The 22,811-nt window shown below is 55.3% G+C and overlaps 1 protein-coding gene across 2 annotated transcripts in view; it reads left to right on the forward strand.

Annotated features, from left to right (window-relative positions):
- The window catches only part of PRKCB (protein kinase C beta), a 296,895-nt gene extending 274,587 nt beyond the window's left edge, over window positions 1-22,308 (forward strand). The window contains exons 16-17 of one of the 2 annotated variants that reach the window (XM_059692105.1): window positions 667-807; window positions 21,665-22,308. In XM_059692105.1, coding sequence (XP_059548088.1) covers window positions 667-807; window positions 21,665-21,817 — 294 coding nt within the window. In that variant the 3' untranslated portion in view covers window positions 21,818-22,308. Of the gene's footprint in view, window positions 1-666; window positions 808-16,065; window positions 17,104-21,664 lie in introns of those variants that run through there. The other variant, XM_059692104.1, reaches the window with a different exon arrangement.
- The last annotated feature ends 503 nt before the right edge of the window (window positions 22,309-22,811 follow it).

Genomic DNA, 22,811 nt, shown 5'->3' on the forward strand with positions numbered 1-22,811 from the left:
GCTGGGATGAAAAATAAAAAATAAAAGTTACTTGGGCCCTGGCTGGTGTTCTCGGTGGTTAGAGCATCGGCCCACAGAGGGCACGTATCTCGATCCCCACCCTGGTTGGGCGCGTGAGGGAGGCAACCAATCGATGTGTCTCTCTCACATGGATGTTTCTCTCTCTCCCCCTCTCCTTTCATTCTTTCTTAAAAAAAAAAAAAAATCAATGGAAAAAATATCCTCTGGTGGAGATTAACAATAGCAGCAACAAAAAATTAGCTGGGGCTCTTTTTTTAAGTCCTTTTCCCCAATTACAGTGTCCATCGATATTACTGTTAGTTTTTTTAAAAAAATATATTTTTATTGATTTCAGAGAGGAAGGGAGAGGGATAGAGAGATAGAAACATCAATGATGAGAGAGAATCATTGATCGGCTGCCTCCTGCACGCCCCACACTGGGGATGGAGCCTGCAACCCAAACATGTGCCCTTGCCCGGAATCCAACCTGGGACCCTTCAGTCCGCAGGCCGACGCTCTATCCACTGAGCCAAACCGGCTAGGGCTACTGTTAGTTTTGGCTGGGGCTCTGCAGGGTCCTTCCTTCCCTAATTCGTTAGTGGGGTGCTTTGTGCCTTAGGCGGCTACCAGAGGTCACTAACCCCTCCCTTTCTCTTTCTCTTGAAGCTGATGACCAAGCACCCGGGCAAACGTCTGGGCTGCGGGCCCGAAGGCGAGCGGGACATCAAAGAGCACGCGTTCTTCCGGTATATTGACTGGGAGAAACTGGAACGCAAAGAGATTCAGCCCCCGTATAAGCCAAAAGCCGTAAGTAGGCGTTCCCTCTGGCCGTTGGCCACGTGTACACCCCGCGCTCTTTCCCCGCCCGCCCGTGTGCGCCCTCCCTGCTCTCAGAGGCGGGCGTGGACACGGGCACATGGATCGCTCACATTTCTGTACAAAGTCTCAGGTACAGAAATGGCGATTTCCATCCACGCAGCCTGGCCTCCATAACTGTGGGGGGACGATGGCTACTGAGGCTGTTTTATCAGTTCGGTAACTGTGACCGGCCCTGCTGGCAGGGTTCGGGACGGGGCTTGGTGAGCGGGGTCAGCCCACTCGCAGGTGTGGTCAAGAACCCAGTTTTCCCCCTCGTCCTTCCCCCTTGGTCGGTGTCGTCTCTTCATACTGCCACTGAAAAGGTCATGTCGTGTGTCTCCGCAGTATGTAAATTTAATTCTGAAACTCTCATGTCTAAGTCAGTAAACAAGAGGCTCCCCCGAAAGGGAAAGAGATGAGACAGCAGCGGACCCGCTCACAGACGCAGGGAGGTTGTGTAGCACAAGCATGAAGACCCCTTCCCCACCTGCACACCCAATGGTGCTTGGTCCCCAAAGACCCGCGATGCTCGTCAGCTCCTGGGTTAGGCAGATCGGTGTTCTGTGGGGGATGTTCCTTGTTAGACTGAGCAGAGCGGAGACCTGGGGGCATTACTATGGGCTGTAAAACTGCCGACTGAGGCTGAAAGTGAACATAAACATTGTCATAGAAACCGGCAGGTGTCAGGGACTCGGGTGTGAAGGAAACAACCATGGTAATGGTGCACATTTTTATTAATTTTCTGGCCACTCACTATGTGCCAGGCACCGTATTAGGCACTTCACATGCAACATCTAAGTCAGTGGTTCTCAACCTTCTTGCCCTTTAAATACAGTTCCTCATGTTGTGACCCCCAACCATAAAATTATTTTTGTTGCTACTTCATAACTGTAATGTTGCTACTGTTATGAATCGTAATGTAAATATCTGATATGCAGGATGGTCTTAGGCGATCCCTGTGAAAAGGTCATTTGACCACCAAAGGGGTCGCGACCCACAGGTTGAGAACCGCTGATCTAAGTCCTCACAACGACCTGACCCTCCTTGTAATGGCAGAGGAAATGGAGGCTGTGAGGTCACTCAGCCAGCGCACCACGGAGCCAGGCGTCACAGTCTGGCCCGGCAGAGGCACAGAATGCCCGGACCAAGGGCAGGTGGTTTGAGAAAGTCTCCCAAAGACCTCTCATCGCCCCAGTCCTGCACGTCCCAAACGATTAGAAGACAGCAGCCCCGGTGAGTCCTGCTTACATCTGGACATCTCCTGGTGCTCAGAGGCAGGCCCTTCCCGCCACACACACACACTCACACATACATGTACCTGCAAGCATGTCTCCTATGACATCACCTCCAAGTGCCTATTGTCCTCCAGGTAATCAACACTCATCTAAGATACACAGGACTGGGCTCAGTATTCCTAACAGTGTCTGACTCTCGGCGGATATGGCGGGCCCAACACACTCTTGATGACTCTAGCGATGGTGGACTTGGATGCGTGAGCTCCCCTCGGCCCCTCCGCTCATCTTCTGTAACACAGGGAGGACCGTCTATGCATAAAGCGCTCAGCATGCGCCCGCACAGGACAGTTGATAATGAGTTTCAGGGTCTCGGGCGCAGCATGTCTGAGGGGCATGGCGTCGTGCCCGTGTGTCCACTTGCGGCTGGAGAGGGGCCTGCAAGTCACAGGCAGCAGCATCGCTTTTATTACACCATTTGGGAAGAGGTCAAAGGGCAATCGGGAAGACAATCAGGCTTTGGTTGTAGGGCAGTGGTTTTCCGTGTGGCCTCCTGACCAGCGGTGTCAGCATCGCAGAGCCGGTGGGCGGGGCCAGGCAGAGGCCGGGAGTGTGGCCAGAGAGAATCTCTGTAAGGAAGACACTGCTTCCCGCCCAGCCTGGGCGACAGCTCAGCTGCCTGCGGGGCAAGGCAGGCCACGGAAACGTGGTCAGGGGAGGGGGCCAGAGGCCGACCGCAGCGCGCCAGCTACCGAGAAGGCTCAGCGGGTGTTCATTCCCAGCGGCCAGCAGGAGGGCCTGGTGGCCACCACTGGCATTGCAGTCTTTCACCTTAGCCAGGCCGCAGCCGCTGCCTTTGTCTGGGCTGGCCAGGCCTCCTGGGCCAGGAAGCAGGCACCGCACTGGTCCGTCCTCGTCAGCATCTTTATGCGAAATCTCACTATTTTTTTATATCTTTGCAACAGATTTTATTTTTTATTTTTATAAAACATAGTTTTATTAATTTCAGAGAGGAAGGGAGAGGGAGAAAGAGAGAGAAACATCAATAATGAGAGAGAATCATTGATCAGCTGCCTCCTGCACACCCCACACTGGGGATCAAGCCCACAACTGGGGCATGTGCTGTGACCGGGAATCGAACCGTGACCTCCTGGTGCATAGGTCGATGCTCAACCACTGAGCCACGCCAGCTGGGCAACAAATTTTTAAAAATTAAACATCATTCCGGCCAAATCAAATGCATCCACAAGCCGTCTGAGGCTGTGGATGGTGAGTGTGTGACCTCTGGGGAGGTCGGCTGACATTTAGTCCACTCCCATTGGTTCTGGTTATTCCCACCGAGTCCCCTCTGACTGGCCCAGCATTTTGACGATTCCTGCTAAGCAATAATGACTACAAAAGGCCGAGCCCAGTGTCTGGCTCACAGAAGGTGCTCGGAAAGGGTAAAGGTAGCTGTTCTTGTGGGGAATGAAAAGGTTGCCGTCGTCAGGATCCCTCGGCGGCTGCGCGGATTTCACTGGCCAGTGCCTTCCGTTCCCTGCGTGGGCTCCAGCAGTGACTCTCACATACAGTGACTGGACCGGGCTATTCATGTTGGGATGTCTACCTCAGCTCTCAGGGGAAGCGGGCACTGCCCGTCACCCTTAGACTGAATTAGAAACAATGATGACAATGCCGCCCACTCATTTGATGCAACCTGAGCGAGTGCCTTTCATGTCGGCATGCGGGCCTGGACCCCCTGTAAGGATTTCACGTCTCCCCTTTCCCACTCCTTCCCAGGGGCTCAGGGTGAGCGCCCCTGTGCCTCGTGGGAACTGAGCACCCACAGTCTGTGGGCGTTCCTGACTCACGCTCACCATTAAGAAGAATGGGGGAGGGGAACCGTGGGCGATAGCAGGAGTGCACTCCAGCCGTGGAGGGTGCCGACAGCGCCGGCCATGGGAATCATTTCCGGGGGCTTTCAGGTGTTCCCATGCCGTCTCTCTGGTGGCAAGGGGCTGGCAGTGCTGCCCTTAGCCCTGGAATACACGGGCTTCGAGTGTCGTTCAGGGCGCAGAGTGAACGTGCATCGAAGTGGCGCTCTGGGTTCAAGCCCCTGCCGGGGGCTCTCCGCTGCCCCAGACCCGCCTCTAGGCTCCTTAGCGATGGCGTTGGGGGTTCCCGAGGTCCAGCTGTGCCCCTCCCCCAAGGGAACCGCGTTCCTGAGCTTCTTGCCGCCTTGCCTTTCCTTTTGGCTTTGTCCACCCCGAGTCCCCGAGTGCCCAGCCTCTGCCAGCGCCCCCCAGCCTGCCCTTCCCCTCAGGGAGTGAGCAAAGGGCACCCTCTGGGAGGCCCTGTGGTCCCGAGTGGGGACCCTGCCCCAGTGTCCCATCAGACTCCTGTGATTGCTGGTTCAGTATCACGTGTGCCTTTTTGGTGACAGTCGTCTCACGGTCGAACGGCAGTGCTTAGCATCCGGCGTAGACCACGGCAGGTAATTGGGATGCTTACTGAGCGAACGCTCGGCTCTGGGAGCCGATCCTGCAGTGCGCTCTGCTGAGGGCTGTAGGGGGCTGTGGGGGCCGGGAGTAGAGCACTGTGTTTTCCCACGCTCAGCAGCGTCTCCCATGTTAACGGCTGTTGGGCAGCCGCTGCCCCATTCATCCAGGGCTGCAGTGTGGGTCCTGGCGACGTAGGGTGCAGTGTGTACCCGGGAGACTGGTGAGGGGCCTCAGGGCGCAGTGCGTGGACAGGCTCTGACTCCTGCCGTCTGTCATTGCCCAGGCCAGTGCCACGGGTGCCATGAGGTAGCCTAGCAGAGCTTCGTAAACGGCACCCATGGGCCCCTGGTGTCTGATTAACACATGGATTCTCTGGGCCCAGCCCGATTCCGCATGGCTAACCAGGAGATGGGATGATTGGTTTAGGAATGGAATCTCCCTGAATGCTCACAGAACAGTACCTCTCGGGAAGCTGGGGTTTAAGATAATTCTCATGGGACCTCTGCTAGTCACATAGATTGCACTCCCTCTGCCCCAGGCACTGCTTTCCGTGCTTCCAGTCTCCCCGGTTCCTTCTCACGGCCCCTCAGGAGGCGGTCGAGCTCCTTAGGTTCCGACCGCGCTGCCAGGAGAGCGGATGCTCCATCTGATGGCGCCCACTGCGCGGCAGGGAAAGACCAAGTATTCTCACAGTTCAAATGATTTCACATTTATTATAAAATATCGCCACAAGTAAGTGGCATAGTCTCACCTTTTATAATTCACTGGCAGGCCTTTAAATGCAAGTCTACTTGTTCCTTGAGGCTTTGATTTTGAGGCTGATAGCCAGCACGCAATGACTGGCCGGTGGGAGCCTCAAGGATGCGGCACTGCAGTCAGGCGCAGGGTGTGGGGCACGCAGAGAGCGTAATCAGAGCATTGGGCTGGTTTGCACACTGACTAACAATGAGCCAAGAGTCGTTTAGGACAGAAAGCCTGGAGCCTGCCCGCTTGTCTCGCTCCATCCACCCACTCGCCCACGGAGCCCCGATAGAAACTGCCGCCAAGCCAGGCTCCCTGGGATGGTTTGAATGGGCCGGTTTCCAGGCCAGTGAAGTTCCTGTCACTTGCCAGGTGCATGGCTTTGAACTGTCTCCTGGCATAGAAGCCAACAGTTTGGATTGAACGGTAGCTGGGAAGCATGCTGGGGGGAGCATGAAACTCTTAGGATATGTCTGGCAACAACCACTGACATATCGTAGAGGTCGAGAACTGGAAGATGCCCGAGGAGTGGGACGCCACTCTTCCCTGGAGCTGCCTTCCCGAGCTCCGTGCCCTCGTGTGCGGGGTGCTGGCACCTGCCTCCTGGAGGGGTTGGGAGAAGGACATGAGGTAAGACCGGAAGGCACTTAAAACAGTGCCGGGACTTGCCTACGCAGGGAACAAAGCAGAACCAGGCAAGAAAGCAGACGCTCCATTCAGTGTTATTAATAGCTCTGCTTTTAGCAGAAACAATCAGACGGGTCAGGCAGGCCCTATGAAATGATTCCGTTTCACTAGAGCACGGAGCACGGTGCTACCGTCTCACTCAGCCCCCTGAAGCAGGTGTGCTATTGGCTCCTCTGTGCTCCTGAGGAAACGGGCTCAGGGGGGCGAAGCGACTTCCCACGGTCACACAGCAGGTACCCGTGAGTGCCAGTGTAATGAACTCCCACCTCTACCTCCAGAGCCCTCCTTCCTGGCCTCTGCAGTGCACTCCCCACGCCTCCCAGCAGCTGCACACACACAGGTTTTGAACGTTCCTGGGCCATGGGCTCTGTTGAGTGAAGATTCATGACGTCAGCCCTGCCCAGGTTGTAACTCTTACCACAACGGCCCGGAAAGCTAGTGGCCAAGCGGGGGAGGACTGGAGGAGGGAAGCGACGGACCCGGGGAGACAGGGTCAAGCAGAATGTGATTGAGAGTCCAACGGAACCGGATTCAAACATCAGCTTTGCTGTGCACCCCGCCCCCGCCCCCGCGGTCTCAGCTGATCACCCGTCTCCTAGGTCGAGGGAGAAATTAAGGCAGCGGGCACCCGTGGGGGTGGCTCCTGACTTCCTGGGCCTGCGTGCTGACCTCCTGGACCCCTTCCCTCCGTGTACCCCTCGTGTAAGACCTCCCGCCCCCCTGCTCCATCTCTCTGCCTGTGCCTACAGCTTCTCTCCGTATCAATCAAAGCTCCTGTGATTGCAAATAGGAACCTGATTCAAACTGACACTTAAAGAACATTTTTAAAGTGTTCCGTTAGGGCCAGATTCAGGGTCTCGGTAATGTCGGAAGGGACCCATTTCTCTGCATCCTGCGGCTGCTTTCCTGCGTCGGCTTCCTTCTCAGAAGGCTTCCCAGGCGGAGCTGCTCTAGACTTACACCCTCATCTTAGCCGCTTCTGCAAACCACAGCTTCCTTTTCCTAAGACTCCCAGCAGCCGGCACTCAGTCGACCGGAAGGTACTGGGCCAGACGGCCATCTCTGGGCTCTCACCCCCCGGGGGCGGGGTGTGCTGACTGGCCAGGCCTGGGTCACGGCGGGGGACCCGCCCCCTCCTGTCTGGACCAGGTCTCTTGGGCCGAGGAGCGGGTCCTCCGCTAGGAAGGGTGGTGGCCGCTGAGGAGGCAGAGCAGCTATCCACTCATACCCAGCCACATCTTCTCATCTAGAAACCCCGCCCTCCCGTGGGCTCCTCCTTCCTGCTCCTGGGGCCACTGCCTTATCCTGTCGTGTACAGGTTTGGAAGAGTGGCCAGTTAATGCTCCACTTAATTATAGCCCATTCCTTCCTCATTCCGGTGCAGCCTGGCTTCCTCTATGGGCACTTATCTCCTTGAGTCAGCAATAACCTCAGGAAGGCCTTTCACAGATGTGTCTTATCTTTCTTGACCTCTCTATGTTATTTGGTACTTTGATTTTCCTCCCATAAGAAAACAAACTGAAAAAGCACAATATTCAGGCAGCATCAAAAGCTGTGCAGTGAAGTTAAAGCCTGCCCCCCCCCCACCAGAGACCCCCTCCTGCACCCACCCGCCTGTGCAGGTCTGTGCTCCCCTCCACTCCCGTCCGTCCTGGAGATCTCTCTTAGTAAGCACGTCGAAATCTCCGTCATTCTCTCAATAGCTTCCTGGCTTCCTGTATGTGTGAGTATGTCTATAGGATATAAATTCAGACTCCTTTCCTCCTTTTTAAATTATTTTTTTAATTTATTGATTTTTGAGAGAACGAGAAAGGTAAGGGTTTGTTGTTCCACTTACTTATGCACTCATTGGTTGTCTTGTTTGTCCCTCACGGGGACCGAGCCTGTAACCTTGGTGCACCGGGATGGTGTTCTTACCAAGTGGGCTACCGGGCCAGGGCCGTCCTTCCCTCCCCTTTGAGCCCCTCTCCTTTGTTTTTATGGCGCTGGGCTCACTGACTTTCTCCCACCTCCATGGCCGGTCCTGGTAGAAGTACTGGCTCCGTGGAGACGTCTGGTGTCAGTAGAATTTGGAGGGAGAGAGAGGCCCATGACCCGGAAAGGGAGGGGAAACGCATATTTCGTGCTTATTTATTTACAAGTGCGGTTTCTTAAAAACAACCCACTAGGGTGTGAGACACAGCAGCTCCCAGGTGGTCCGTGCGTCTGCTTAACCTGCGACTCGGCTGCGAGTGGAGAGGCAGCCCTTTGCCCTGCACACATCTTTCCTCACTTCCGCCGATGGGAGCCCAGGGCCGCCTCACCTGCCGTCCCTCACCCATGCCACCAGCCTTGGTGGGAAAGATTTCATTTTATATTGCTGTGTGGTTTTTTTTAACTTTTTAAATCCTCACCAAAGGCTACATTTTTATTCATGGGAGAGAGAGAGAGAGAGAGAGAGAGAGAGAAACATCATTGGCTGCCTTCCATACTCACTCCGACAGGGGATTGAGCCCACAACCTACGTATGTGCCCTGACCAGGAATTGAATCCGCCACTTCTTGGTGCACTGAGCCACCCGGCCAGGGCGGCTTTGTGTTTTAGGCGCCTCTAACAGTAATATCCTAGGATAGGTTAGGGTGCAGGGCCTTCCGGACCCCTCTGTGGCCAGAGCACAACCACACGTGTCGGACTAGCTCACAGGACAGGGCTGAGCCAGTCAGCACTCGACAGCAGCCAGCGGCTACCTTGTCAGATATCGTATGTGCATGTCGCCCAGTCATCCTCACCGCACACTGCAGAGTAGGCCCGTTGCCATCGCAGGGAGCGTGGCATCGGGGACCTCGCTAACTTGACGAAAGGTTGTGCAGTTGGGGGTTGGTGGTGCCAAGACTGGTACCCAGGTTAAGTGCATGCCCCGTGATTGGCTAGAAGTCAGAAGGCAGTGAGAGTGGTCCCTGGAATCTGGCAGCTGAGACTGAATCCTGGTTCTTCTTTACCGGTGAGAGCTGGCCACGTTGTGAACTTTTCAAATGACCTGTTGGGTGGAGGTAACCTCCCAGCCCTGTGAGGATCAAAGCCATGGGAACACCGGCAGACGGAGGGACAATTCCTCTTTGGGGGCTGGCTTTTTGAAGCCGGCAGCGTGGTTCCAGGTTAATGGTGAAGAAGAGATCAGGAAACTGTGGCGCTTTGTTGGCATGAGAGATGGTGGCCTGTCATCTGGGTTTTGAAAAGCAGGGTGAACAGAAAGTAACAAGTCTACTTCGGTTCAAAGGGTGGAAAGCAGGCACGGCCTATCCCCCAGCACCCGGGCGCAGGCCACATGCTGCATCGTGGAGATGCCGGCTGTGGAATCACAAGGGCTGTGGTGTTTATTTTTCTTGGTGCTTTGAGCAACTCCGTTTTGGCAAAAATGTAGAAGACTGATGGAAGGTCTGGAGTCAAATCCTAGCTCTCTACACCCGTTCCTCCTCGGACAGCAGAGCCTGCTGGGCCGTTAAGTGAGATGATGCGTGTAAGGCGGCTACACGGCATCCGGCTCACAATCAGCACTTGACATCATCCACTGGACAACACGGGGTGCCTCCATGTGCCGAAGCCTGGACCAGGCCTGGGGAGCAGTGACGGGCAGAGCCAGGGGCTTCCGCTCTCAGTCTGGAGGGGACACAGCAACAAGCAGACGAGCAGGACGGAAACTGTGCTTTCAGGTTGGTGTGCTTGGACGTTTTGTCTGGCATGAAGGAGATGGACAGGGTGCTCCGATGGAGAGTGAGGGCAGGGAGAATGGGGACCCCCCACTTGGAAGGGATCGGAACAGCCTCTCTGAGGACGTGGCATTTAAACCAAGACCTGAGGAAAGCAAACAGTGCCTGTTATCTTTAAATGAAAAATTAAAAAAAAAATAAACGAAACTGCTGTCAAGCACAAAGGACCCCCCTCTTGCCACCTCCTCCTAAGGGGACCCGAGATCCAACGTCCCGATGGTAAGGGCCTTCGTCACCGCGGACCAGGGCTTTCGCCTTTCTTTCCTTCGCCGCGGCCCGACCACGCTGGCGCCGTGACTGCTCGGCGGAAGCGCTGGGTCCATGCACGGCCTTTGAAAGTGATCGGGTGTGAGCGTGGCTCTGTGTTCCCGGCCGCTTCTCCCTGGGCGAGTCCCTCCTTGCTTCCCACTGTGGAGAACTGTGCGAGGCATACAGAGGACCCTGGCTTTCATTGGATATGCACGTTTGAAAAAGAGAGACTGTGGCCTGGTGATCTTTTCATGGCACCTTCTAGTTTCAGTTCCTGTCTTGATGGAGGCCGGCGGGAAGCTTCCTGTGCCCTTAGCCTCGCGTTATCCAACCCAGTTGAGCAGCGAACAGCGTGGGCTGGGCCTTGACTCTCTTCCTCGGCACCTTAGCCTGGCCTGGCCCTATTTTCACTCCATTTCTTCTGGGCCCTTTCCTTCCCTCCTTCAAGGAAGCAGTGCCCTTCCTTCTGGTCCTACTCAGCTTAGGTGTCACCTCCTCCAGAAAGTCTCCCTGGCCCTCCCCAGGCTCCCGCCTCTGCTCCCAGCAGCGCCTCTCCGTGGCACCCTGCCGTGGCCGGTGTGCCGCTGCCTCCTCTGCTAGCTGTAAGCGCCATGATGACAAGGACAGGGACCTCTTACACTGCTGGGCAGAGGATGCGCAGGACCTCCGTGCTAGCCTCCATCAGCATCTTCTCGGTCACAGGCACACACGAGGCAGCCGCGTGGGAGGTCTTTGTGTTCTTGACTGAGACGAAGCCCATTAAATAGCGCCAGGCAGACCTTGCCCATCTGGCTAAATGCCCCATTCTCTTTATTTCTGTTTTCCCGCTTTCTTCCACGGCAATAGCACCTTCATTTAAAATAGCTTTTTTTCTTATTAAAGAAAGAACTGATTGTAATATAAATCTGAAAAACACAGTCAAGCACCCTATATAATAAAAGCCTAATATGCAAATTGTCCCCTTGCCCGGGAGTTTGACCTGGAGTTCAACCAGGGGACAGGGCCGGCAGCCAGCAGCCGCTAGGGCCCTACCTATGCATGAATTTCGTGCACTGGGCCTCTAGTAAAAGATAGAGTAGAAAATGAACCAATCTGGAAGTCTCCCAATCTCCGTGAGCATATATAAGACATGCATACAGATAGCACACACACCTTGTGCACATAATTTATAGAAAGGGAACACATTGCATGCACTGTGAGTTCTTATGTGGAGTGACGCCCATTAATATTCTTTTATCTTCTTTCAATGTTTGGAAGTGTTTTGCATGGTCATACATCAAATAGACATGTCATTATTTATTTAACTTTCTTCCCTACCAGCTGATAGCTCATTTCAAATCTTTTCCCTTTCTACCACTTATTTGGTGAGCATCCTTTGTCTTGACGGGTAAGCCCAGTCGCCGAGGAGGGTCCAGGAAGGGCCTCCTGGAGGAAGTGCCCGTGCTGGAGGCAGGGAGGCTGCCTGGGACACAGCCGGGTCCGGGAGGCCGCTGCTCCTGGGAGGAGACAGCCCGGCAAAGGCTTGGAGGAGAGAGGGTGTGAGGGAGTGCTCCCAGGCAACGGCAGTTCCTTACAGAGGAGGGTGTGCTGAGGGTGGGGCGTGGGGCTGGAGATTGTGGGCACCGAGGGGCTAGTTAGTACCAGATGGCCAAGGCTAAGTCCTGAGCAATCCCGTCAGCCCTGCTAAGGAGTGGGGCCTCGGGCAGCGGGAGCCGCCGCTGATGGAAGTGGTGACATATCCAGGCTGGAGTCTGAAGGATCCAGCGGCTGCTGGGCCTGCGCCAGCTCCTCATTTGACAGCTAGACGCAGAGCTGTTATTAACACAATGAAACAGAAATTAGAAAGAATCGAAGAAGAAGAAAAAATGCTCACGTGTCACCGCTCACAGAGAAATGCTTCCAACTGTCTAGGTTCTCACACTCGGCACGACTGAACGAGTCACAGTCCTCGCTTCTCTGCGCCCTGGAGGAGCGCCATCTGTTTACGTAACCTGCTTGGTGCGGCCCCATCGCTGCTCCAGGAGCCCCAGCGGTGCCTCTGGGTGTCTGGGGGGCCGGGGTTTCTTTGGGGAGCGCCGCGAGGACTGAGTACTGCCCAGGAACAGGAAGCAGGTGTGGCCCACACTGCGGTTGTGCTGGGCCCCAGCACGGAGCTGCCGTTCTCCCGGACGCAGCGGGCACAGAGCGATCGGCTGCGTCTCCCGAGGGTGCCGTCTCCATTTAGGAGCTCCTGAAGCTACCAGGCAGTGGCAGCTCCGTTTGAAAACCACGGCAACACTTAGGGAGGCTGTGACCGGCCAGCCCCGCGCGTCGCGTATCAGCAGGGACGTCAGGCTCTCTGTATGGTGCCCCCGTGCTTGCCCCGTCCTTGCCTCTCTTCCCTGCTGCCTCCCTTAAAAGATGTCATTGCTCTCGGAGGCCGCGGGCAGCGATGGCGAGGAGGCTGCCCAGCTGCCAGGAGCTGTTTTCTGTTTCCCATGATAGCCTCTGGGGGGGCCCCAGCAAAGCAACCTTCCGCTCTCGATGGGAAATGGATGGTTTTAAAAAAAAAAAAAAAAAAAAATGGCCCCTGAAGACTGTGTCTCAGTTAACGTGCTTCCTAGACTGGCTGGTGTGGATCCCAACACCTAGGCCAGGAGAAACACCTGTAGGTCTGTCTGCCTTACAACTTGCCATCTCGCCCCTGTATCCCTGTGGGCACCTCGCCCCCTCTGCCCCACCCCTTCCCACCACTCTCGCCACCACCTCTCCCCTGGGGAGGATGGCAGCCGTTCCTGCCTCCGCGCCTCTGCCTTCAGTCCCGCCCCCACTCCTCTGCAGGCCCCCACGGCAGCTGGGGACTCCCGCTCGCTCTGTCACCTCTCCACGGGACTTTCAGACTTTACCTTAATGAAACTGATGCTCGATCCCCCCGCAGCTACGCTCTGCCCCTCGTGTGCCCCACTCACCAAGTAGCTCTGGCCAAAAGGCTTGGGGTCACTGACCAGTCCTCTCTCCCTCTCACCCACATCCAGCCCATCAGCAGGCCTTGTGAACTCCAAGTTCAAAGCACGTCCCCAAACCACATGCACCTCCCCGCACCCCACTACCACCCGCCTCCAGCCTCCGCTCTCATGCCTCCTCACTGGCCTCACTGTTCCGCCATTGCCCGGCCCTGCGGGCGCGCTCAGGGTTCTCCAGCGGCCGGCGAGGTCGATGGCCTGGCTCCCGGCGCCCTCTCTGACCCCTCTCTCCCTGGGCCCCTGGTCTGGCCACGCTGGCCCCCTTGCTGTGCGGTGGCTTTGCCATGCCTCCTGCCTCCGGGCCTTTGCACCTGCAGTTCCTTCTGCCTGGAGTGCTTTTCCTCCCGACGTCCAGGGAACCCCTCCCTCACTTCACTGAGGCTTGTGCACAGCTCATGTCCTCAGAGCTGACCGCCTTGTCAAAATGGCATTGCCTTCACTCTTCATCTCGGGTCTGGCTTTATTTTTCTTAGTATCACTTACCTCTTTCTTGCAATAAAACATGTATTTACATTTACAAGTATATATTTATTTGTTTGTTTGTTGCCTTCTCTCCAACCAACCCCCTCCTCCCCCGCCCTGCAGTAGAATGTAAGATCCACAAGGCACGGATTTTGTACAATTTATGATCAGCGCGTAGTAGATACTCAATAAATATTTCTTGACTGAGAAAATGAATGAAGAAAGAATCTGGACAGCAGTCCTGCCCACCCTGCACTGAACCCGAGAGCCCATCTTTGTGTTGGCGTTCCCCCCACCGGCCAGTACACCATCTCTTAGATCCGAGTCTTGATCGTATGGTCAGGTGGGGGGTGGGGGTCACTTCTCATTTTCTGAGGACTGGAGCCAAGATACGAAAAAACTGAAGCAATTAGCTTGGGATAACACAGATCTTTCTCTGAGTCTGACGCAAGCCTTTTGGAAATGAAGGCTGTTTCCTCAGTTCTTACAACCTCACCGTCCTGGGAACGCCCATTGCAGGGCGCGTGCTACCTGGAGGGGTCTGTAGTGGGGGCAAGAAGACGAGCTCAGTGACGCTCACGGCGAGGGTGTGTGGGGCACTTGCTGGGTGCCAGGCACTGTACCAGGCACGCCCATCGTCTCCTGTTACCGCACTCACACCCCTGTGGGAGGAATGAGATGGTCTGGTTCACTTTAAAGAACGTGCCTGGAGCTGCACAGCTAGTGGCGCGATGTCTGGATTCGAACCCATGCCTGCACGGGCTTCCTTCTTCCCGAACCCTACGAAGCCTTGGCCGAGGGGCCTGAGAGCTAAGTCCCCTGCACCCGCACCCGATACCTCTGCTCCGACTGCAGAGCTTGAAAGAGGGGCGTGCTCTCCGTGCCTTCTCAGCTCGCTCCTTCTCCAGCGAGGTGGGCAGCAGCTGGCATCTCCTCCCGCTGCCAGCGCAGTGGCCGTGGCAGGGCCTCCCTGCTCGGCTCTCGGAGAAGTTCCTACCACAACAGTGCCCTTTGTTTTTATTCCTCTCATCCCAGCCTGTCTGGTGTTCTCTCTCCTGGTTCTGTTCCTACCGCCCTAAGTGTTAGGGGCAGTTTTCTCACGGACCCGTGCGAACCAAATACCTAACCACAGGGCGGGATGTGCACTGAGAGGCACTGTGGGCAGAGCGCCGAGCAAGGCCAGTTGTCTGTGGCCTGGGAGCTGCTCAGTGGGTTTTCTTCCTATTGCGATGGCCTCTTTCGCGCCCTCCATATTCTGTCTTTGAAACATTGTTTTCAAGGCCTCTCTCCTGCCGCCCAGCACCTGTGCTTCCAACCCCTCATCGTCTCCCAGAATCTCACTGGTCCCCAAACAGAAATAGTCCTCCTTCTGAACCCTCCCTTTCTTTGTCGTTCAAACCAGAGGCCTCATCATCCCCACCTTGACTTCTCCTCCCTCCCCCCGCCCGCCCACCCCACCATTCAGCAACGTACCAACCTGTCAGCCGTTCTTGTAAAATGGAGCCGGAAGCCTGGGCTCTGACTCCAGGCAGACCCAGCCGCATGTCAGCTCTTCTCTGTGTCCTCATCTGTCCCGTAGCAGGATGTCAACCCCGCTTCACAGCATCATTGGAGGTTAAATGAGATCACGCGTGTAAGAGAGTTCTAGGCCCTGGCATGTAGTAAGGGTGTAGTGAATGTGAGCGGTCATGATTCAGCGACTGCCACCACTGTGTTACTACGCTGGGGCTACACTGGGCTTGCCTCGGGGGCTTCAGATTTAGTGACTTTCCCCTTCCCGTTCGGTGGGAACTAGCATGTGCATGTGTTATACATGCACACACACGTGTTATAACTGCCTCAGACCGGGACCTTTTCACATAGAAGGACCGCGGGGTAGGTGGGAAATGGCGCTGGTTTTCTCTCTAGAGTCTCACCAAGCTCTGGTTTGCATTCTCCCCACATCCTCCCTTCTGATAGAGAGAGATGGCTGCTACTCCTCCACCAGGAGATCAAAGGCCAATAGCTTATCCAGGACCTGCTCCGCCCCACCCCCCCTGTGGGGGCCAGGCACGGTGGGCACCACACCCGGGCCTTGGGGTTGTTCTCTGTTGACTGGAGCTGGTAAACTCCGGTACCTGCTGGGCTAGGAAATGTCCGTGCCCCCTGACTGAGAGCCTCCGCCAGCACTGTGAGGGACCTGCTGCTAAATGCTGAGATCTCCCAGGTGACGTATAAGCCGGCCATGACTTCGCATCCTTCGCCACATGAAACATCTCCGGTGCCTGAATGCATCTCCTTCAGCAGATGAGCCTGGCTGGCTCGGGGGGTGGAGGGGTGAGAAACATGGCACGTGCCTGCAGCCCCACCATCTCACGCTTCTGCCACACAGCTCCTGACTGCCCGGGGGACTCCGCGGCAGCTCAGAGCTACAGAAACCGAAGGTCAGGAGCCCAGGGGCATTCCTGAAGGTCATGAGAGTTCTGCATTTTCTGTTGTTGCTCCCATGGCTGGTCATTGAAACAGAGGTGGTGAGAGGGAAGGGATGGAGAGACCCACACCCAGCTTTGTTTTTTTCTGCTTTGTGTTGTGTCCACCCACCTCAAGTTCTTTTCTTCCCCTCTCATAGTGTGGGCGCAACGCTGAAAACTTCGACCGGTTTTTCACCCGCCATCCACCCGTCCTCACACCTCCTGACCAGGAAGTCATCAGGAATATTGACCAGTCAGAATTCGAAGGATTTTCCTTTGTTAACTCTGAATTTTTAAAACCTGAAGTCAAGAGCTAAGTAGATGTGTAGATCTCCGTCCTTCGTTTCTGTCGTTCGAGCTCGACGGCCATCATGGTGACATATTTTTCATTGCCAAGTTGCATCCATGTTTATTTGCTGATGGGACTAGAGTGACCATGTCCTGGAACACAAATTTCCTCAGGCAGTTTGGAGCGTCTCTACAGGATGGGATTATGCAGATGCCTGTCGAGAAGGCTGCATAATTAGCACATTGTCGAAGTCCTCTCCCAGTTCCTCCTGCATGCCTGTCAGGCAGATCCAGTGGGGACAGAAAACGCCTGCTTTCTTTTCCTTTTTCTCTGCATGGCCATTTTTACACATTCTCCCCCTCCAACCATCCCATCTAGATTCTTCCGCCCAGTGAGTGGATGGCCGGGTGCTAGTGGCCTGGCTGGTGTCCAGGATCTGGTTGCTTTGCCTTAGCGGGAATTTCTCCATTGTTTCTGGCTCGGGGGCACCACGAGCTCTGAAAAGAACGTGCTACAAATAACATTTTTGTTGTGGTTTTTTTTTTTTTTTTTTTTTTTTTTTTTACTCAAAGTTAAGAAGATTGTCTAAGTCCTTTTAAAATTCCAAAACCGTGCTTTTTACAAAGTTTCTATCTAAAAGCACCTCAAGGGGTCGAAAGGCAACCAGCTTGGGTGCTCCCTCATCGCTGTCACCTCTGGTCCGATGCGTCCCTGCTCACCCTCACCCCAAACTGCTTGGAAAGGGCATTTGCACCATTTCCTGAGAGACATGGTCACTCTCGCACGGTCCCAGGACCAGGATTCACATCACATTTCAAACTTTATTTGCTTTGGGGCTTTATTTCTGTTGTTGTTCAAATGCAAAAACAAACAAAAAACAAACAAAAATACTCATTTTGTTACTACATGCTTCGAAAAATGTGTCCAAATGTTACTGACCGTAGCGACCAGCTTGGGTCTATAAAGGAGGCTGCTCCGGGCGGCACGGGCTCCTGGGCAGTGGGTGGGGCTGGGGGTGCCGCTGGCCTAAGTGCTCGGAGAAAGACGCCATTTCTCGATGTGGTTTCCCAAGATGTCTGTGGAAATGTCCATTTGTGTCTGGATGTGTCATGTGCCGTTTTTCTTCTAGCATTGAGATGCAATAGCAAGCACAGGAGGAGAAAAGCCGTTTCACGGAAAATGGCTTTGAAAAATGTGGACCCAGGCTACAGAGGGGGCCTCCGAGGTTTCCGGACAGAGGAGCGAAACCCAGGGCTTAATCTCAGCCCCGTGCTCAGCCAGGCGGAGGCCGAGGCTGTGGGCCTGTCCTGGTGGCCTGGGGTGGGCTGGGGCGAGCTGACCAGGGCCCTCTCATGATATCAGAGCCCACAGCCCACATTAGGGGCCGGCTAGGAGCATGGCCCAAGCGTTTTACTTTCTCATCGAAATCACTTCTCCTCCCAGCTCGGACTAGCTATTCTCTGTAGCAAGCGGCTTTGTGAGGCCCCAGAAGCCCGAGGAAAGCCCGTGGGCAGGAGGAACCCCATTTCTGTCTCACAGATGAGGACAGCAGTGGTTCCCCATCCTTGCCTCCTGCCTCCGCTATTCTCAGGCCTAAAGAGAATTCTCATCACCAGTTGAGTGGTTTCCGGAAGCTCCAGGGCTTCTAAGACACCATCAGGGGAACTTGACAAACATCCTTGCAGCCAGACTTCTCGTCTTTAGGGAAACCTGCCCTTTATCCCTCTCTGCCTCTCGCCGCTGCTCGCAGCTGGCTGTGGGCCTCCCGGCGGCTGCCTGCGGTCGCCATCTAGACCTCGGGGAAGGCAAACCTGAGTCCCAGAGGGATACCAGGGAGGTGAGAGGAGGGAAACGGGGCAGAACCCCCTCCTTAGCCGCGGGGGAAACCACCTGCAGGGTCAGCCAGCTGGGACGCAAACCCGGCTCCTGACACTCAGCACAAGACGCTTTCTCCCTGTGACTGGCATCTGAGCCACGCCCACCCAAGGCAGGTTAGCGGAGGTCCGTCCTATGGCTGTTGGGTGACCAGCCTTTCCTGGATCTGCTCTCAGGAGGGAAAAAACCATGAGAAACACTGGGTGGCTGACAAAGGACCCGAGACAACTTTAGAGACCAGTGCAGCCAGGTAGCCAGGTGGGGGGTGGGGGTGGAGAGATGATAATCAGATAGATGGGAAGAATACAGTGTACATGTCCACTGCTCCACATTTTCCCACTCACTGCCATCATTTTCCAGAAGCTTGATAGCGTGCAGAAATATGAACTCCAGCCCAAGCCTCGGTTGCCCTAGGCCCTGGCCGAGGCCGGCAGGGAGCCTGTGGGAGCCAGGCCCTGAGTCAGAGCCTGCGGTTCCTTCTTCCATCAACACTTCCGTGCACAGGAGCCCGGGAGGCGAGCCTTCCACATACAGCGTCTTTGCAAATTGGTCCGGGAAGAAAGCTATTAGTTCATTTTTCCCATCGTGCATGTATTCTGCCCTCCGTGCATTCACCCAGCCATCATTTATTGAGCACCAACTGTATACCAGGCCTGCGCTGGGTGCCCGGAGCACCGGGGGGAAGCGCAGCATGCCATCCAGGAGGGCAGTCTTGACGCAGTCATCGAACGCATGCTGCCATCAAAGGAGAGCCGTCCCTGGGTTGGTCAGGGAAGGCTTCTGGTAAGAAAGGCGAAGTCCTCACAGGTCTTCGGGCTGGGCTTCTCCGTAGACCGCGGTTTGAGCGGACGGAGCGGCACAGCAGCGCCCCTGGAGCCGGGCTTCTGGGACAGTCCTAGAGAGCACGGCGGGAAGGGAGGCAGGGCAGCTGGGGTGGGTTTCCGTCTAGAAGGCCAACAGCACTGTCCGTGCTCAAACAAACGCGGGTCACGGGACTTGAACCGGTGGACACCGTAGGGGCGAGGGCCTGGATTTCAGCTCAGTTCTGAGTCCCGAGGCTCACTCAGAGTCCCTTCCTGGCCCTCAGGGGACGCTGCCCCACAGCACACGCCCTGGCTGCACTCGGCCTGGCGCCTCTAGATGACACAGCCTGAGATTTTCCAAAAGAACTAAAACGAGGGCAGAATGAACAACTAAGCAAGGAAAGCCAAAGAACCCTAAACATGTCAGCCATGACTAGCTGTCTCCCGGGATCTAAGACCCGCTTGTCATTCCTGGGACTTCTTACCCTGCCCCTCTTCTAAGTAGGAAGGCCCACGGTCACCGTGACTTGGGAAGGTAAGGCAGGCCAGTGGATTCGTAACCCTCCTCGGTGAGCGAGACTTTCTGATGGGGCTGCGAGCCTGTCAGCTCGGGAATTGTCCCAACAGAGAGGCCGCTTCCCTCCCGACCTCTAGGCTGAAACCCAGGGGTATTGTCGATGGAGATCTGCCTCTGGGACAGAGGGCATATGGAAGCCCTGTTTGGACCATGTGGCTGTTTGGAGCAGCACGAGTCATCACCAGCACAAGGAGGAAGGGCTTTCGGAATTGGGCTGGTGGGGAAGGTGCCTTGGGCTGTGGGAAGCCGAGGCAGGGAAGGGCGCGTGGGGTCAGTGTTACCAGGGGAGCCCCGCCAGGAGGCAGCTGCCTGCCCTCTAGCCTAAGACTTACCGGGACCCCATGGACCCACGGAACCCAGGCCTTGGAGGGGCCTAATACAGTTCAGTTCCCCCTGGGGCTCAAAATGGACGGGAGAGGCCAGAGGCTCAGTGGCCACACATTCCACTGTTTTGCTCCAGAGTGACGCCCCTGGCTGGGGAGCAGCTATAAGGAGGGAAAGTGAAGAGGCTCATCCTTCGTGGATGCATCCACTCACCAGAGCGTGGACAGCCTGCCGTGTGCCGAGACCACGCGTGGCCCTGGAAACACAATACTGAAGAAACAGCCAGGCCCTGCCCTCCTGGAGAGAGGCCACAAATAAGTCAGTTTCCGTTGCAGCAAGCTCAACGCAGGTCATCAGAAGGTTCCTAGGTGTGGGGGTGGGGCCCAGAGAGGTGTGCAGGGCAGTAGTGAAGGAAGAGGTGCACTCGAGCTTTGCTCCGAACACAGGTGTGACACAGGCAGAGCCGGCACAGGCAGGACGGGACACAGGAAGGACAGGACAGAGCAGAGGGGTGGGGCGTGGCAGGAGAGGCCCATCCAGAGAACAGCTCCATGGGCATCCTCCGCCCGCTCCACTCGGGCTCCGCTCACTGGAGTGTACCCCGGTTTCTCACTCACTCCTACGGCCACACACAGGGCCAGAGGAGGTGGGGACCGCCGTGAGGACACCTTACTTATCTCAGGGGAGCGGCCTGAGGAGGAATGTTCCTGAGAGGGCCTTTTGCAAAGGGGCATGAGCCCAGGAATGAGATATCCTTATCAGTCGGTGCCTATTGGAGGCTGAACCTAAAACCTGGATGGTGATTGGCCAACGTTAGCTGGTCACTCATCTCTGACCCTCTCCTCTTTACCATGGGGCTTCAGCCTGCCCGGCACCAGGGAACCGTGTGGCATCTGGGTTGTCCTGTGATGAACCAGCCCGCAGGCTTGCTCCCTAGTCAGCGGGGCTGAGACGAGGCCTCACGGGAGCAGTGTGGTCGGGTAACATCACTCACCCGCCGGGTGGTCCTGGGCAAGTCACCGCACCTTCCCGTGCCTTGGTTTTCTCACAGGTCACAGCGGGGGTGGGGGTGGGGGACTCCAGCTCTCCCTGCCCCTGGGTAGTGAGGACAGGAAGAGAGGGTAGGCTGACAGAGGCCCGAGCCTGTCTCAGATGTGGGGAGTCAGCCCACACTCCTTCCCTGGCGAAACCTGCCCCGAGCCGGGGTTACTGCCTGCTACCCACCCCCAAGAAATGCCAGATTCGCTTGGAGAAGAGAGTTTTGCTTGTTGTAAGGCTGCCCCTGCAGACCTGACGCTAAGCTTTGGGTTTTGTTTCTTATAGTTTGTTACTAGATGTGGGCTCTGCCACCTGGGAGAGCCCTCTGGCTGCAGGCCCGGCCTTGGCGGTGGGCTCGCCTGGGCTGCCGCAGGGAGGGGGGAGGGTGCGGCCCCTCCTTTCAGGAAGCAGTGGCCGCCTTTCCCCACGGCGGGCGCTCTGCTGTGGGGAGCTGTGCGCTAGCGCAGCTGTTCCCCTTACAGGAAGGCCGTCCTGGCCACGGGTGGCTTGGGGCGGTGTGTTCGGGGACACTCCACCCAATGACCGACTCTGACATCACACCTGGTGAGAAGCAGTTCCCAACTCAGTTCATCTCAAAGCCAAAAACAGAGCACACCCCACTTTATGACAGGCCTCAAAGACATTCAATGTCTCATTTCCTTAGAAACATCGCAAGCTTTCTCTCCTGAAGCCAGCACGCCTGTGAAACGCAAGCTAGGCGGTCGCACGTGCCCTGCGGCCACTCCGCGGGCATCCCACTCGCCCCAGAGGGCGTCAGCTCCCTGTGGCTGGCGCATCTCCGTCACATTGCCCTCTGTGCTGTGTTAACGTGTCTGCTTTCCATTTGGCAGAGAGACAAGCGAGACACCTCCAACTTCGACAAAGAGTTCACCAGACAGCCTGTGGAACTCACGCCCACGGACAAACTCTTCATCATGAACTTGGACCAAAATGAGTTTGCCGGCTTCTCCTATACTAACCCAGAGTTTGTCATTAACGTGTAGGTGAGCGCCCGCTCCTCGCCGAGCCTGGAGCTAGGACTCCAGGCCGAGTGTAGGCATTGATTCGTCTTCCAGATCCGTGGTGCTCCTGCCGGCATTCCAGGGTGGGAGCTGGCCGGAGGCTTCTCATTGGATGTGTAGCTTGCTAGTTTGTTTTCTACATTTGAAAAATGTTTAGTTTAGAGTAAGCGCTGTATCCAAGTAGAAAGGAACCGTTTTCCAATCTTCCAGAAACTCATCAAATGAACAGACGATGTCAAAACTACCATGTCTGATCCCAAAAATGCTTCAGTATTTGTAATTTTTAAAATCAGAAGCTGATGTTCCTAGTGAAAGTTTTTACAGCTGTTCTGCAGTATTTCCCTTGAATGCTAAGCATGACTGGTGTTTTTAAAAATAGTGAGTAAGCTTTGCAGTTACTGTGAACTGTTGTCTCTTGAAGGAAATTTTTTGTTTAAGAATTGACATGATTAAACTGAGTTAATATATGCAAACTCTCTTGTTACCATGTCTGCTTTGAAATAGACTCCGGTACAGAGGTTGCAAATTGGAGAACCATAATCTAACATGAGCAGCCAGAACATGAGCTTTGCGCCACATGCACAAAATTTTATTTAATTGACGGCATTGTCAACATTTTTTTTAAATGCGATATTTTATTTAAGTGTCTAGGCTTTCAGAGTCACTTGAAAAAAATCAAAAGACTGGCAGTACTGGGCCTTGGTTCCCATGTGGAAATAATTTGACAGAACTGACTCATGGCTGTCTCCTTTAAGAGCAATGTGTGCTCTCATTTTGCCACAGTCTCCACCATGCCCTATTGTCTATATTTTTTATCTACCCAGCTGGCCGCAGTAGCCATCTGCAGGTGAGACATTTGAGAGCCACAAGCTTAGTGACCTCCATATTCCCCGTGCCCATAATCAGAGTATCTACTCAGTCACCCAGTCGGTGTGGTTTTTGTGCATTAAATCCTCAAGCACGAAATAGACAACAA

This window comes from Myotis daubentonii, chromosome 4 (genome assembly GCF_963259705.1).
Source record: "Myotis daubentonii chromosome 4, mMyoDau2.1, whole genome shotgun sequence".
Taxonomy (NCBI): Eukaryota; Metazoa; Chordata; class Mammalia; order Chiroptera; family Vespertilionidae; genus Myotis; species Myotis daubentonii.